The following is an 18,089-nucleotide window of genomic DNA, read 5'->3' as shown; positions in this document are numbered from 1 at the left end:
TTTTGGACTTTGGGCCATATTAGAAAATTCAGTTCATCTGTAAACAAATAATTTACTATTAAATTTTGTTTTAAAGCTAGTCACTTATTTGGATAATTAATTGAAAATAATCCGCTAAAAAAGATAAAAAGAAAAAAATATAAAGGGATGGGGCGGTAAATTGTACCAACCGGTAGTTAACAAAAAAAAAACTTATAGAATTTAATTTTTGAAACCAAAGTATAAAAGTTTACATAATGAAATGCAAATATGCATTTTCTTTTGAATTTTTTTTTTGCTTAACTGTGTTCAATTCACACATGGTTGATGCGGTTCAATATTGCTAAACTATAAGTCTTAAGTAAAATTCTATTTATAAATACTTTTTAAAATGAAATTATTTAATTAATCGTAAATATTATTTAGACATAAAAATGAAATTGTACCTTTTAAAAATATATATATTAATTTCTTTTTCGTTCGGCAAAAAACTGCACAAAACACTTTTAATTTTCAATTTAAAATTCTAGAAAAAAGATTATATTATTCTGTTTTTAATATAATCAAATTCAGGGTTTTATCTTTCTGGAGAAAAAAATAAAAAAAAATAATAGATTTTATTTCAATGAAATTAAAAAAAAAAAAAACTTGACTGAATTGAATTAATTACCCTTAAATTAACGAAGGGGTTATTTAATAACTTTAGGTTTGGAAGAGATAGGTATGGGGTCGATTTTTTTGAAACTTCAAAAGAAGCCGACTACTGTCAAAACTTTGTGAAATAATACAACGTGATCAATTTCATTTTAGAGATATTTCTTTCAAAAGCCTTCTTTTAAAAAAAGAAAAAAAAGAATATTGTTCTATTAAACCTTTTACTGTTTAAATAATTTGACTTTGCTCGTTTTATTTTAAGAAAATATAAGTTGAAAAAGCATGATGATCAATAATTTCTCACCTTCCCATACTTTTATTGTAATCAAAATGATGAAATCGCCCATTTTTTTTAATCAAATCAATTGATTGCCTACTCTAGTTGGGGACCCCCTGCAGTGAACCAGGAAAAGGTTTCAGTGCCTCCCTGCAGTGACTTAGTCCACAATACATTTAGTTTGTATTGAACTGTAGAGAATCTACTGTTGATTTTACAAATTTTTCTTTAAATAAAGGCTTCACTTAATGTTTAAAATGCAAAAGTCAAGTATCATGGTTCAATTGTGTTCTAAAAAGTATATTGAAAGTGTCCTTTAATCAATCAATTTGATTTAAGGACAGGTCATTTCACCAATTTGAGTAAAATTTCAATAAAAATATGGGAAGGTTAAACATTTATTGATCATCATTCACTCCCAGGCATCGTCGGGTCTCCCTGCTAGTATATACGTATATATGCTTAAAAAAACAAAAAAATAAAAAAAAACATGGATCTAAAATAATCATCCAATCAAACTTTCACTTTAATATTTAATATGGAAAAAAGTCTTATTTTTGTGGTTAGTCAGAATTATTTACCCTAAGCATTGATTAACTTGTTAAGCCACTTTGAAGACTAGGATTTAATATATAATCTAATTTATAAAACTCACTATGTCTGTCTAGCCATCTCCATATTTTCAAGCTATCTCTTCAAAAACTAAAAGTTGCAAAGAGGCGCTAGGAGCCTCTAATGATTGGACTTTTTATTGACCGTTCTTTTATGGGTCTTTAGCAGTTTTCAAGGGCTCGAAATTGAAAAAAAAATCGTTATTACATTTTGTACATTCATCTTAGTTTATTTTTCATCAGTTCATATGCGTGTCACGTTGGTACAGTGATAACATCGCCAGCTTTGAATGCTACAGTTTTGCTTTCGGTTTTGATTCTAGCTGATGGAAGCAAAATACTTTTCTTTTTTTTTTTTAACTCTTGAAATCATGATTGATAAAATATACGAGATCTGGACAAATTAAAATATATTTAAGCGTAATTTACCACCGGGCAAAGCACCCTCACCTCCCAGTTTCCACATACACCATTTAATGAGAACAAAAAAACAAAACACAAAAAAAACCTACAATCGCCATAAGTATGTGTTCCTTGTCACAAGCATGGTGCACATGATTCTGGATTTTATCAGACCACAGCCTGGGTAAATTAGACGCTTAGCTTCATCTTGGAAGTACACCATTCATACCTCATTTCTTCCTACTTGAATCCCAATCTCACTTAGAGATCAACTTGCTTATTTTTGGTCCTAAACAAATCAGAAAACAATGAACAGTCTAGAAACTTTTTTTGGGTGTCTTACTAACTGTTTTTTTCATATTTGGATTCTTCGAATTATTATTCTCATCTTGAGTGTCATTTTCACGTTTTGTTTGATGTAACCTGTGATCTTCAGGCTTGTCATGTCGAACTCTGAAATATTTCTGTCGAACTTGGGAATTTGCATAGAATTTTGAACAGAACCTTATATTTACTTCATGCAAATGCTCTCATTCCATCTGCCACGATTGGATAGAGGTCCTAAATAATTTGCAATTAGATTTTTCAGTTGCCCACATTGAGGATTGAACCTTCAATCCTCAGGAGAATATTACTTTATGATTGATTTTTTACAAGTACACTAACCACTGTGCCACAGGTCCTTACATGGAAAGTTACATTAACCAAAATGTTGTGAAAATGACGCTAAAGATAAAGAACAGTAGTCTGAAGAATTCAAATAACCATTTCTTATCTCCAAAATTCAGAAACGTAATAAATGGTTTCTTGGTTTAGTTTTTCCACTTCCATGAATTATATATATATTTTTTTTATTTTTTAGAGGGAATTAGACCTGGAGTCTAAAGAGCAGAGTTTATTTTAATGTATTAGTACTATTAAAAGAAAACAGTGTACTGAAGATATATACGTTCAATAGGCATAGATATCCTAGAGTTATTTTAATATTGAGTAAAAACTATTCATAATTTTGAATTAAAAATTAGTTTCAAAAGGAAAAACAAAACAAAATCAATAGATTGTACGATCGTTTCTGAAACGATCGTACAATCTATTGATTTTGTTTTTCCTTTTGAAACTGATTTTTAATTCAAAATTATGAATCGTATTACTTAATCTATATATCTATAAAAGTGAAAGTGTCTGTGTGTACATTTCCCTACACAATAACTGTCAATTTTCAGTCTACAGACTCGAAATTTGATATACAGGGTACTGAAATTTAGGAAAATCTTTGTAATCGGTTTTAGGCCTGAAGTTTAGCTGTTAAGGGTAAAAGTTCAACGATTTGACCTTTGAGAACTCTATCAAACTCCTGACAATTTTGGGTCTAAACACTTGAACTTTTAGATAGAGGATCCTTGGACATGGATCTAACTTAATAACTTGATTTGAGCTCAAAACAATAAATGTTAAGGGGTCATAATAGGGGTCAAAGTTAAAAAAAATTTGACCTCTGTGATCTCTACCAAATTACTCAGAAAATTTCTGGTCTAAACATTTGAAATTTTACATAAAGGGTATTCAGATATAGGGCAAACTTTTTAATCGGTTTAATCGAAAATTTAAGCTACAAATATATAAATCTATGTATTTACATGTCTGCCTAAAACTTTCGACAGAGGCGACGGATTTTCACAAGATCAGTATTGTTTTAAAGCTTGACCCTTCAGATGACAAATACCGAAAAATTGGCTAAAAACATTAATTTCTTCACCCTCAACTGGGCACTTTTCTATAGGGGGGGTGTCGCTTCCGGTTTGGCAGTGGTCATAACAGCAAATACGTCACGTTTTTTTTTCACATTCTTTCCCTCCTTCGCGGTACAGGTTCGAGCCTGCCTTCCTACTACCACTTTTTTTTTTTTTTTTTTTTTTAAAAAGCACACCTCCAAACACCCGGGCAATGCCGGGCACCCATGCTAGTATATATAAAATTTAAATTTTCAACACAATAAATGTGGTATTGTAGTGCCTGCAATGATTTTAGCTAAGAGTAGAATAGACAGTGTACAATAGTGAATGACCAACGACTTCCAGTATCTCCACTTTTGAATGCCTTGTACCTAATTTGTTACATAGTATTTTTTACATCTTTCAGCAAATAAATAATTCAAAGTTTAGTATCTGTTGTATTCAATTCCCAGAGCCTCATTGCCTTTCAGGGATGGAACGGTTTTACAACTAGTTGCATCATATACATTACTAGAAAAAGCTGATGGGACTGACTAGACCATTTTTCCCCCACTATAAACTGACCTCATGTCAAACTACCCTTATACAGAATAATCATGTTGACCCACCAGTTCTTAGATCACCAAAGTAAAGCACCACTGTACCTGTTTTTTATCTCAAACTGTGGAAGGCAGGTAAATAAAAATCAACAATCAGTAATAACCTGAAGGACAGACAAAGAGTGCGAAAGAGTAATTTTTTGTTTTTTTTACATAGGCATCACCACTTATCAAGGCCAAGAGGCCACTCGAGGATAAGGGTTAAAGAGTGTACAGTAGAAATTGGACAATATAGTAATCGTTAGTAATGGAAATTCAGTAAATTTGTTAACAAGTGGAACGGCTCATCAAGAACTTGTTTACGTTAGACTGAAGACAACCATATTGTAGTCAGCTGGAAAGCAGGAAAACGGAAGACAATTCCACAAGCGTGCAGTTCTAAGAAAGAAGCTTTGTTCATGGAATCTACGTTTAGGTTTAGGCACAGATAAAGAGTGGGGGGGGGATTATTGATAGTGATTTTTAAGCAAAAAATAATGAAGATTGGATCAAAAATAAAATTCAACAAAAATCAGAGAATTAATCTATCTTTTCAGTATTTATTTTGTTAAAAAAAAAAACAAAAAAAAAACAAAAAAAAACAACTTTATGGTCAGTTAATTTACTTTACCCAACCTTTTATTTTACCTTTTTTTTTTCATCCCAAACAAAGCATAGTGCCACTTGGATGTAAGGGGCTACTATCTGGGATGATATTTACAAGGACACTATGTAGGGAGTTGAGCAGCGAGATGTCTGTTCACATTACACTTGAGCTTCTAAATGTCAGTCCAGTCAAAGAAGGAGAAAACTGGGTGGGGATTCCAAAATCTAACAGTTAAAGGAAAAAAACTATTACAGTAGAAAGCTTTCTGGAATCTAGTGATCTCTACAGTGAAGGGGTGGAATTTTGTTGCTTGTTGGGTTAGGTGGGGATATTTACATCAAGGAGGCACAAGTGCTACGAATTGGTTAGAGGACATTTCATTAAATCAACTGTAAAACAGGCACAGAGAAGCAACATTGCGGCGATGCAGCAGGGGTTGGAGTTTGGTTGATAGTGTGGCAACCATTAGGTTGGAGACTCTTTTTTGGTCCCTGTCCAAGAGTAAGAGACTAGTGGTAGACGCACCGGCTCAAAGGTGGCAACAATATTCTATGAATGGGCAAATGGTGGCTTTGTAGATATGTAGGACATTGTCAGGTGAGAGCAGTTTTCTAACAGGGTAGAGAGAGCCCACCTTCTTTACAGCAATGTTCTCAATGTCTTTGTTCCAATTTATTTATTTATTTATTTTTTTTTTTTTTACAAAGGAGTCACCATTTATGGCCAGGAGGCCACTCGAGGATAAGGGTTAATGAGTGTACAGTAATCAACAGGAAAATATCGTTAATAATGGAAATTTGGTAAATTGAATTATGGCTCATCAAGAACTCGTTGACGTTGGATTTGAAGATGACCATATTGTAGTTAGTTGGAAAACAGGAAAATGGAACAGAGTTCCACAGGTGTGCAGTTCTAAGAAAGAAACTTTGTTCATGGAATCTACGTTTTGGGTTATGCAAGATAAAGAATGGAGGAAATTATTGATAGTTGTTTTAGTTAGACGAGTGTTTTTTGTAAATGTAAAGCCCAGGGATTTGACTAAGGTCTTTTAGGTAGCATAATATTAGTCATGGTAATCAGTGGCTGAGAAGGTTTCTTGTTAAAGGAAAGAAGCTTAGTCTTAGCAGCATTGAATGTTACCATTCATTTACATCTTCATTCTACTACTTTTAAGTGTGGAATACATCTTAGATCCATAGTCAAAGTTCAGTGACTACTTAACAAAAAGATAGCAACCTGAAGGTACAAATGAAAAAAAAGAATTTTTTTATTATGAAGTTAGTATTTCAACTTCAAGACATATTTTTTTAGATTTGAATTACCTATTTTTTTTTAGTATCATTTTCTGAGATACATCTTTTTTTTCTTTTTCACCTTCAGGGTTTTATCTGTTTGTAAAGGTAGCCACCGAGTTTAGACTATGGGTATATGATGTATCTTTTTTTTTACCTTGAAAAGAAATTTAAGTGACCTAAAAACTATTTTTTTTTAAATAATATAAGTATTTATGTATTCATTTTTTGTTCAGACTTATCCTCAGCTTCATAGTTATTGTTTCACCACATTTCAGCCAACTCATCCTCTGACCTTCTTCAGCTGGTTAACCACGACAGGATAGGAATGCTGTGTCTTGTAACTGTATCCACAGTAATTACTGCCTTCCATAGTTGTCTCACACGTTTTGGCCCACTAATCCTCTGACCTGCTTTAGGTAAGAGTGAAATCCCTATCTTGGCCTTTGGGCAAAGATTCACCTTTTTTGTTTTTAACAATTTTACTCCCTACACCCGATATGAATTCTTCCCAATCCCCATTAGGGATCTCCCCGCTTGTTTTTGGTGCCCCGGAAAACAGTAGGTGATCTAACTTTCTAGATTAGCTCAGGGAGGGACCTTACTAACAATGCACTAGGAAATTTTATTTTTTGTATATTTCTTCTAAATTTCCCACTCCCCACCACGAACTGTTTTTCTTCCAAATTCAAGAACTTTTTATTTTCCAATGAATTGAACTTTTTTCACACGCACATTTTATTTAAAAAAAAAAAAAAAAAAAAAAAAAAAAAAATGCGCGCGCGCACACACACACACACACACACACACACACACACACACACACACACACACAGACAAATTGTATATATATCTTTTTTGCAAAAACGCTGGGGTTTTCATTAGTTAGTTTAGAGTCCACAGAGTGAATGAGGTATTGTGGTAAATGTTGCCAGTCAAGAGTAAAGTCGCCAAAGACTCCATTTTTACTTTAGTTACAAAGACCCTGCAACACTCCCCTCCCCAGATCTTATAGGGCCTTGTGCCTAAATTTGTTTTGTCTTTTGGAGATTTTACTTTTTTTAAATGTTTTAATTTTATATTGAAATTTTTTAAATTGTAATTTTTTCTTTAAATGAAATAAATATAAAGATCAAAGTGTAGTATCTGTTCCGACAGATACTGCAAGCAAAGACCATATGTGGGGGAAACCCCACATATAAGACCTTGGTCAATGTAGAGGCAACCCTTCATACCAATTGTCACTATCCAGCTCCCCTACTCCCCGGGGAGTTGGTCCCCATTTCTCCTTCACTCCTCACATTAAAAATCGGCCTTGTGCCTAATTTGCTCGGTGGGGGAGCAAATAAATACCTGGCCTTTGGGCAAAGATCAAAGTGTAGTATCTGTTCTTTAAATGCTACACTTCAATTTCTTGTTCTGTCAGCAGAGGAGAAATCCTTCACGACTGAGACACCTTTTATTTTTGTTCCTTTTCTCCACGTTAAAAAACGACCCTGGTGTCTAACTCTGCTCTGTGGAGAGGCAGAGTAAATAGGAACAATACTCACCTGGAACCCTAGAGATTCAACGCCTCTATCCACTGTGCCACAGGCCCCAAAGGGCCAAAATGTTGCGAGACAACTATGGAAGGCAGTAATTACTAGGGATACAGTTACAAGACTCTGCATTCCTATCCCGTCATGGTTACCCACCCGATGAAAGCCAGGGGGATGAGTTGACTGAAAGGTGGTAAAACAACAACTATAAAGGTGAGGATAACAGTCTGCAAAAAAATGAATGCACAAATTATGAAACCTCATCTAAAAGGATGCTAAAAAATAAAATATATTTATTTTTTGCCATTCATTTATTTACTGGGAGATTACTAATCCGAAAACTAATTCTCATAGCAAAACACTTTTACACTGCTTTTATATCTACTTAGGAAAATGTTAAACATTGTGTCTAAATCTGTATTATATAATTTTGATGCTATCGAAATATGTTAAACAGCCCTAGAAGATTTGAGTTCCTAGTATTGGAGAATACGAGTTAATCCCGAAAATGTCAGAAGCAGTGTACAATTGGAAAGCCACTTTCATTTAGGAAGATTTTTCAACCTTTTTTTTTTTTTTTTTTTTTTTTTTTTGAAATATATCTTTGAGGGGGACTAAACTTTATTATAACCCTAACCCAACTCTTTGCATGCTTAGTATCGTCTGCCCTTTACATTTTTTTTTTTTTTTTTTTGTAAACTACTTTGTGCATTTCTGGAATTGACTTTAAATTCGCCATCAATACTAGGAATTGAAATTATTTGGGTTCCCATTTCTTATAAATACCATGAAAACAAACAAACAAAAAAATGAATTGAAATTTTTTAAGTTTCATTTTATTTTATTTATTTTTTTTTAGAAACAATGTTTTATTTACCTTTTTTTTATTTTTTGAAGTCAGAGTTGGGTGCGAGGGGGTTATGCCGAGTACAAATGTATTATTTAGAAGACAACATTTTAGGAAAATACAAGAATGCTTTTTATACAATCAAACAGATGAAGGGATAATAACTGATAGAAAGAAACAGAAAAAAATTATAACATGAATATTAATCAACAGATTCATATATATATGTATATACATGCTTGCGTGTGTGTGTGTATACATACATACATACACAGGCATAAACATACCTTTCACTGAAATATACAAATATGCAATACCATTTTCAAAAGAGAAAACAAGAGGGAGGGGAATGATAACAAAAACAGTATATTCAAATTGCTGGCAATGCAGTATAGTTAACAGTCGAGAACTTGACAACAAATTATGCAACAAATAAATTTCACCAGATTCATTTAAATCTAGTTTTCTACCGACTTGTGTAATTTGAAAGTGTGGAAACTGGGTGTAAGATTTATTATCTCTAAATTTGTTATTAATTTCACTTAGACAATCAAAAATAACGGTTTATTTTTTTTTTGGGGGGGGAAGGTATTGGTCACTAATTTCAGGTTTAGAAAATAGTACCTATTTACTATGCCTCCCCACGGGACAGAGTTAGACACCAGGGTCGTTTTTTAACGTGGAGAAAAGGTACAAAAATAAAAAAATTGTCTCAGTCGTGAAGGACTGATCCTCCACCGAAAGAGAACAAGAAATGAAAGTGCAGCATCTGAAGAACAGATACTACACTTTGATCTTGACCAAAAGGCCAGAAAAAGGTTTAGAAAATAGTATTGTGCCTGAATTTTTAAGAAGAGGATTGATAACTTGAATTATTTGCATTATTTAAACTAGTGTTCTCATTTATTTGTGGACTGTTATCCTCATCTTCATAGTTGTGGTTTCATCCAACTCATCATCTGCCCTTCTTCACAACGAGATAGGAATGCTGAATCTCTTGAGTATATCTACAGTAATTACACAAATAAGGAAAGCTTGGATTTATAAGACCAAAGAATCCAACCTTGATCGCCCTTCGGGGCCTGTGTCGCAGTCGATAGAGGTGTTGAATCTTTACGGTTTCAGGTGAGCATTGTCTGAAAATAGCGGTTTCAATCCTACCCAAAGCAGAATTAGTTGGCTAAAACGTGGTGAGACAACTACTATGGAAGGCAGTAATTACTGAAGATAAAGTTAAGGTTAGTGAATAAGTTGGCTGAAGCGTGGAGAAACAACTGAAAATGAGGATATCAGTACACAAATATACAAATTACTCATCTCAAAGGTTTCCAATAAAAAAAATAATACTGTTCTCATCTTGTTATTTTGAAATAGTAAAGTCTGATTAATCCAAATAATACAAATTAGAAAATAGTATAGAAAAATAAAATAAAAAAACAAAAAAAGTTTACCCTAGAAATAATTCTAAGTCAAAAGGTGAGGGCCAGTTGGACTTAGGGTAAATAGTGGTAGGTAAGTTTTGTCTTTTTTTTTTTAACCTTTTTTTTTCTTTAAGGAATGAAGCAATTAGCAACAACAGGCAGCTTTTAAGTGTCTTAAAGGCAGATATCGACAAAATCTTATACTTAAAAAAAAAAAAAAAAAAAAAAAAATCAGTGTGCACTGGTTATCCAACCTGTTTATTCCGAAAGCCATTCTTAACATGGGGAGGTTGGCCTGTTTATTCCGAAGAGCATTTTCTTACTTTCAACCTCCCCATGTTAAAAACGGCTTTCGGAATAAACACCCTTTTGCAGGTTAGACAACCAGTGCACATTGACCAAAAATAACTTGGACAGAACATTAAAACTACACAGGTCAGTAAAAAATAAATTTCATTGCGTTTGGTAAAATTTGTTGTATACTTCATTTTCGATTTCTCAGCTGTTAACTAAGCTGCATGATTGCCAATTTTCCTTCTAAACAAAACTTACTTTTATACTTTCAGCATTCTTTTATCTCTATATATATATTTTAATATACAAAACTAATCAATTCTTCTCACATATGTATTGTCAAACAACCATGTGAAGATCTCGCTTGAGTCATACTAGTCACATCTGTCCATTTATTAGTTGAAGGGTCATAACATTCAACAATCAGAGTTGGAATAGAATTGTCTACAGCATTAAGTCCGCCTGTAACATATATCTTACCTTTCAAAATGCTAGCACCACTATGAATGTGAACATGGTTCATATCAGGGAGGTTACGGAATGTTCGTTTTTCAGGGTCCAACGTCAAGATTTTACGACTATCTTCCCAGATAATATAGAAGACATTATCGAGGACTAAAATTTGTGCAAACTGGATACGATTTGGTAGGACGTACTGCTCCCCTGTTGGTTCAAGTTTCTGGTCCTTACACTGATAGGTTTCAATTGTGTTCACCCTCTGCCCCCCTTGGAGACCTCCTACCTCTAGAATTGTGTCATTGTATGGTACAATCCGTGACAGTGTCCTAGGAAAACGACACAACCCAACATCCTGCCACACATTGGATACAGGGTCGTAACATTCAATAGGGTTCAACTCTACGATATCCCGGTTAGCACCGTAGCCTACACCACCAATAACATATACATAATCATTGAGCGAAGTCGACGCATGACGAGCACGTGGTCGTAACATCGGTTTCACGCTTTTCCATTCTAGCTTGAGGGCATCAAAGCGCCACACGGTATCCACAATGTGGCCATCACAAATGCCTCCCGACACCATTAGAGCATTGGTCAGCATCACTACACTACACTGAGATATTGGCTGAGGAATATCTGGTAAACTAGTCCATCGATCTTTCTGTAAATCGTACATCTCCACCGAGCGTGTTATGTAGTTATTAAGGCCGCCGACAACCACAAGGGCTTCTTTAGCAACCGTTGAAGGACGAGGATGGACGTTGTTATTCTGCATGCTTCGTCGACGCTTACCTTGTTGATTAGATACAGACTCATGCTCCACCTGTGCCTCACGCACTAGATCTAAACATTCGGGTTGATTATAGATCAAGGGCTCTGCTTCAATTTGGCGAAGGTAGCTTAGCTCGACAATCGGGAGACGGACTTCTTTTAACAGGCTGGTGAGATGATGCGCTCGTTCGTCCAGATCGTACCTCACCCATCGGATAACCGCATCGTAGACTATTTCCTCTTTTCGTACATCTATAAGGTCACTGGAGATGTAGTTGAGCAGGCGTTCCAGGGACAGTTCAAGAAACTCATCACTTAGAACAACTGTACTAAAGTTTTCTAGAGTAAATTGGTGCGCGTCAGCTGCCAGGTCTTTACATGAATGAACCTGAGCAAATTGCTCGATTCCCAACGAATTATTATGGTCCAGTTGACGGCGTAAGAAATCGCAGCAAGCCACGACAATGTCTGGATATTCGAATAGACTTCCTGCTGCCAGTAGTTCTTGAGCATTTTCGTCTGTAATCGCAATCCGGCCACTGTAGGCATATTCAATAACCCTCTTCAGGGTCCACGGCGATACTGCACTGATACACACACGGGCCTCTCGACTTTCTCGAAGATCGCTTGTAAACATGGCTTTAAAATAGGGGCTGCTCACGGCCAACACGTTTTTATGACAAGGGAACTCTTCATGCTGCACGCAGAGTATAGCGTCAGTGAATGTTGATTCAATACGAAGGGCATCAAGCTTTTTCATCAAGTCCATACAATAGGTCTGATCGTGTAGAAGATAGTTGCGGTCTGTGAGATCGGGACTGTTTTTATTCATGATTTCAACTTTTTTTTTTTTTTTCTTTACTTTTCTTTCAAAGAAATGTGGCTGAAATAAAAATCGTGTGATGCCGAAAAACGAAACGTCCGGTCATACACAGTCTGAACAAACACGTGTGGTTGCTGCTGCGCTCGGGTAGGTCATATGTTCGGCTGACACGTGCAGCAGCGACTGCAGCGCGTTAGCTTGCTGAAGCAGTGAAGTTTGATTTAAAAACAAAAGACAGTTCATTAAGACTCGTCGACTATTATTGTATAGGCAACTCTTCAAGGGAGTCAGTTTTTTTTTTCTTTTAATAAAAAGAATAGAAAATAAATAAATAACGATAATAGAAAGTCAGATAAACACTCCTTTTCGTAAGCTGTTAGTTTTTGTAGATGCTGGTTATTCTGATGTCGTAGTGCTGCTGCATCTTGTGATAGTAAAAGCAGAAGCCGGGTTAAATACACGTATGCAGTGTAGATGCATTTAGAAATAAAATGCGAACGCGCAAAACCGGCGATTTCTTTGTTTTTTTTTTCTTCGTTTCTTACTGTCAAGTGCGAGACAGTTTTTATTATTTTTTTTAATATTGTTTTTAACGTGACTAAAATAATTTCAAGATTTGCATCAACTCTAAACTGATTGTGTGTGTTAAATAATTTAAATGCAATCACCTGTAAAATTATGTTTGGTTATTTAGTAACTGAAGTAAATATTTGAAAAGTGGGGAGGGACAGTCTGGAATGCCGGTCGTGGTGCTCTCAATGTTAGTGAGAATCCTGGAAAGTTTTTTTTTTTTTTTTTTAAACTAAACCAATATTAAATTTACAATGGAGAACATATCTTCAATAGTAGTTACCCACTTTTGTCACGAGCAACATCGTTACGTCTTGTTAATACTTAGACGAGACGAACCGAACCGTGTGCGTCCTTTTGAGTGCGTGTTTTTTTGTTTTTTTTTCTTTCTCCCTCCTGATGGCCAAAAATTCAACTTACGACAGGAAATAGCGAAGCATTACCGTGTCTCATCTCCGAACAATAATCCATGACGTGGTGCGTGTTGATCTGAAGAAGGAGGAGGGGGGGGGCGTTTGCAAAATTTTTTAATTTTTTTAAAAAGAAAAGCTAGCACGTTGCCGAGCCATGCCATTCAACAATTTGCATTATTTCATTTGACACAGGCAAGCTTTGCTGTTATTTATTTATCAAAAATGTCGAACGCTTTCGATATTTTTTTTTAACAATAGAGATTCCGCTTTTTGCAGTCACATCAAAATCAAATAAGACAAAATACTTTCAAAGTTTTTTTTTTTTTTCCTTTTTTTGAATTCCTTACAATGGAATTTGGGTTAAAATTATTTACTTACTCGTATTTTAATAGTAAATCCAAGTTTTCTTTTTGTTCCGTAAAAATAGTCGACTATTTGACAGTGTTACTGTTATAGTTCGCGACAAGCGAAAGAATTTTTTTTTTTAGTCCGTTCCGTTTAGTTCGTTTCGGATTCCTTATTTTATAACAACACAAACAGTGACCACCCTTGTTGTCGCTTGGTCTGCTTGTTCATCAAGTGGTCGTTAGCGCATCATGACAAACACACCAAAAATACGTAAACCGGCGAAGACGGACAGATGAATATATATATCTTTTTTTTTTATTATAGTTATTATTTAAATCGAAAATTCGGCCATTCACAAACGCAACTACATGTTTTTAGAGATTTCCGTTCGTTTAATTAAAAAAAAAAAAAATGTTTTGGAAGTTGGTTTTATGTGTGTTTTCAAGTTTGGGTATTTCAATTTTGCATTTTTTTTTTTTTTTTAAATCTTTTTCAGAATTTAATTTTCATTTTGCATTTTTTTTTTTTTTTATAATCGTTTTTGTTAATTTTTCTACTTTGGATGCATGAGTAGTTATTGTGACTGCAACGTGCAGCGAGCGTTAGACAAACCCCAAAGTTTAAAGCTACAAGCCGAATAATAAGGGAATCAAGAAGGGCGAAGATCTCGATATTTCTTCATGTTTGCCTCCCCAGTAAAGTAGAATCAAGTATAACAGCCGAGTTGTCTTTCAATATATATATATATATATATATATATATATATATATATATATATATATATATATATTTTAAATTACTGTAGCCGTGCAATTGTAATTAGTAATACTGGGCTAATAAAAACAAACATGAGTAATCACAGTTGTTAGTAGTTCTATCGCCGTTGCAACTACCAGTTATGTGTTCAGTAGTAAAACAATATACACGGATTATAGAATAGTTTCAGAGCTGCTACTGCAGCAACAACAATGGTGGTAGTAGTAGAGGTATATGATTTGCTACCACAACCAATCTGTCGTCCCCCTGACAATATTGCACGAGTGAAAAGGATGAATACAACTCCGTAATAAACTGTGTGTTGATTTAGTCTATGTCGGCGGCCATGTTTTAAGATACACACACGAGCACCGTCGATTGACGTCATTATGACGTAAGTAGGAATTCCCTCCTCTAAATACTGGGCTTGAACGTTTTGCCCGCGACTGACGTTAGTCTCTCTCTTTCTCTCTCTCTCTCTCTCTCTCTCTCTCTCTCTCTCTCTCTCTGCCCCAGGTAATGTGTCTACGGTAGCACAGATAGACAACAATTATTATTTTTATCTATTATTATTATTACTGGAAATGTACTTCAATCATGTTTATTGATGCAAATTTGAACAGCTAAGAACTCGGATTTTTTTTTATGCCTCTTCTAGGCATCAATAACTTCATTTCAACTTTTAATAAAAACACAACAAAAAACTATACACTGGCATAAACTCATAATCTTGCAGAATACACAATAGAAATATAGCTAGTTACTAAAACATTTTGTTTATCCTCTTGCATTCTCTATTACATCATTGCTTCATGACGTCATTCATTAAAACAGATGTTGCAAGGGCAATCACCTGGAAATTATCAGCCTATGCTTGCGCAGCTCCGGTTCAACACTTGGGCAACGTCGCTTCTCTGGAATTGAACTGGTGACGTCATCGGAAAACTGGCAAGACTGAAATGACAGGTGCGACGTCACTGGAAGCAGGAAGGATAGAAATACTGTTACTTGAACGTGTCTCCTTTCTTAGATCATCAGCATCAACGATGCTGAGGATCGCAACTCAAATTGAGATAATCGTGCACAGTGGATGACGTCACAAAATGATTGCATCATCCATCAGCTAAAACTAGCGTTGAGTTAAACCACGGCCACCGAGAGTAAGAAGAAGGCCTGTTAACTGAAAAACGTCTGAAGGCAATGTAGGTAAGATTTGTCAGACTATCAGTACTATATGAGGGCCATTTGAAAAAGAGCAGTAAAACATTTTTAAAAAGAAAAAGGAACACAGTTCGATTAATACTTAAACTGAACTTTATTCAATATAAAATATAAACATTATCTATGTAAAATTAAGTAATTTTAAAGCAATATACAATTTAATACTCATAAAACTTAATTATGAATTTAGGGGACAAACAATTAAAGAAACATTAAACAAATTTTTTTGGCCTTCGGAACAAGATCAGTGTAGTATCTGTTTTGCTGCTGCACTTTACCTTTTCTGTCTTCGGTCGGTGGAGGAGAAATCTTTCATGACTGAGATTATTTTTGTTCCTATCCAGAGTGTCCCTTATTGGGAAGCTGGATTTTCTCCACAAGATTATATGTTGAAATATTTAAATAACTATTACTTTAAATACAGAAATTATATTTAAAGTTTTGGTTCTCTGTTCTTCTATGTCCGTTTTTTCTCCATGTTTTTCATCAAAATGTGTAGCGTATTAGTTGTCTCACAAGTCATCATCAGTGATTGCTCACTGGCAGTAACCTGTGGTGTTCCTGGAGACCAAGTGACAAGTCTCACCAGATTTCCAGTGTTCTCCACCTTTTGACCACTTGTGCAGACGATTGCATTTTATCGCAACAGCCGTTGTCACTGATTTCTCGTTGGCATCGGCCATTGGTGTTTCCTGGGGTTTGGGTGACAAAATGCCTCCCCAAGGTACCAGATTTGAACTGCACACTTCCAGTGGAGATTTGGTCAGTACTCTTTCACCTCCGTCTTTCTATCCTCCCTGACCCTTCACAACTAGTTGGTGTGGTGTGGCGCCAGTGGATGTCATCTACACCAGTTTTTTTATTATTATTACTATTATTATTATGATAATAATAAGGGTGCTTGTGCAGTGTACGCATGTGTATTTTAAATATTATTTTCAAGTTAAATTAAATTTTAGGTTCGTATTACTGTACACATAGATTCGAAAAAGTTGTCAAAAATCAAATATATCACAAATAAATGTTATCAAAGGCAAGATAAGTTACTCTTCTACCTTTCTGGGAAGGTTTTTAGTGGTTTTACTCACTTTAAAACGTGTAATCGCTTCGAAAATCATACAATGTTTATCAATATATTTTAAAAAGAAAAATGTCGACATGTTTGTAACTTATCTTGCCTTTGATAACATTTATTTGTTATATATTTGTTTTTGACAACTTTTTCGAATCTGTGTACAGTAAAAAAAACTCGTCATGTAAATTATTTACAGTTAAAATGTTATAAAAAAAACAAAAAATTGAAGTTTTAAATGTATTTCAAAGAAATGAATTACGTCCCGTCCCCGTGATAAATATTGATAATTCACCAATCGTAAAAAAAAAAAAAGAAAAAACACTACCGTGGAAAATGCTTACTTTAAAATATTTGAAAATACTCAGTGAAAAGTTTTATTTATTATTAAAAGAACGGACTGAAAAATATTATATAAAAATTGGGGTTTGTACTACTGTACACATAGATTTGAAAAAGTTGTCAAAAAACAAATATATAACAAATAAATGTTATCAAAGGCAAGATAAGTTACTTTTCTACCTAACTGGATATGTTTTCAGTGTTTTTATTTCATGTAACATGTTTATTCAGTTCGAAAAACATACTGTGTTTACCAATGTATTGGAAAATTCAAAATGGCGCCCGGCTCTTTCTTTAACACGGTAAGTTTGGGAAAAGGTGCTATAAATATAAAACTAGGCAAAATACTGTTAGAAACTTGCTCAATATATATTACCGTGGCATAGCTTGACATATATTCGGTGTTTTTTTTAATAGTATTTTGTCTAGTTTATTATTTATAACACCTTTTCCCGAACTTACCGTGTTAAAGAGAGTCGGGCGCCATTTTGAATTTTCCAATACATCGGTAAACAATGTATGTTTTTCGAGCTGAATAAACATGTTACATTGAATAAAAACACGAAAAATATATCCAGTTTGGTAGAAAAGTAACTTATCTTGCTTTTGATAACATTTATTTGTATATATTTGTTTTTTTGACAACTTTTTCTAATCTATGTGTACAGTAATACAAACCCAGAAATTGTTTGTTTTGCTGTAAAAAAAAAAAAAATAAATAAAATGAAATATTCGACTTTCTCCAATAAAAATAAAAGTTCAAACACAAATTCTCTTATGATATTTTTATTAAAATTATCCCAAATGTGCAATTATAATAATTTTCCGAATGGAGAATTGTTCTTTTTCTTTAGAACATGCATGGACAATCAGTAATACATATTGGTAGCCATATTTTTTATGCCTGTTAGCATGACCACGTGGTTGAATACCGGAAGCTGTCTACCTACAACTTAATTAGGAAGTGACGTTACGCTGTCATATGCATCAGCCTTCTTTCTAGGTAGCTACGGTTAAACCAGCTTTCTCTGAAAGAAGAAGTCTCAAGGGAATATCAAATTCATAAGTGATCTCCAGT

General features: G+C 34.3%; 1 protein-coding gene across 1 annotated transcript; it reads right to left on the bottom strand.

Annotated features, from left to right (window-relative positions):
• Positions 1–8,485: 8,485 nt before the first annotated feature.
• Positions 8,486–14,808, bottom strand: LOC145296736 (kelch-like protein 21). Its single transcript, XM_080142756.1, has one exon. It carries the CDS (start codon positions 12,296–12,298, stop codon positions 10,559–10,561), a length of 1,740 nt encoding a protein of 579 aa, XP_079998882.1. The 5' UTR covers positions 12,299–14,808; the 3' UTR covers positions 8,486–10,558.
• Positions 14,809–18,089: the final 3,281 nt, after the last annotated feature.

This window comes from Euprymna scolopes, chromosome 17 (genome assembly GCF_053919585.1).
Source record: "Euprymna scolopes isolate OS-2025 chromosome 17, ASM5391958v1, whole genome shotgun sequence".
NCBI classification, from domain to species: Eukaryota; Metazoa; Mollusca; class Cephalopoda; order Sepiida; family Sepiolidae; genus Euprymna; species Euprymna scolopes.
This window is presented reverse-complemented; position numbering and strand designations above follow the sequence as displayed.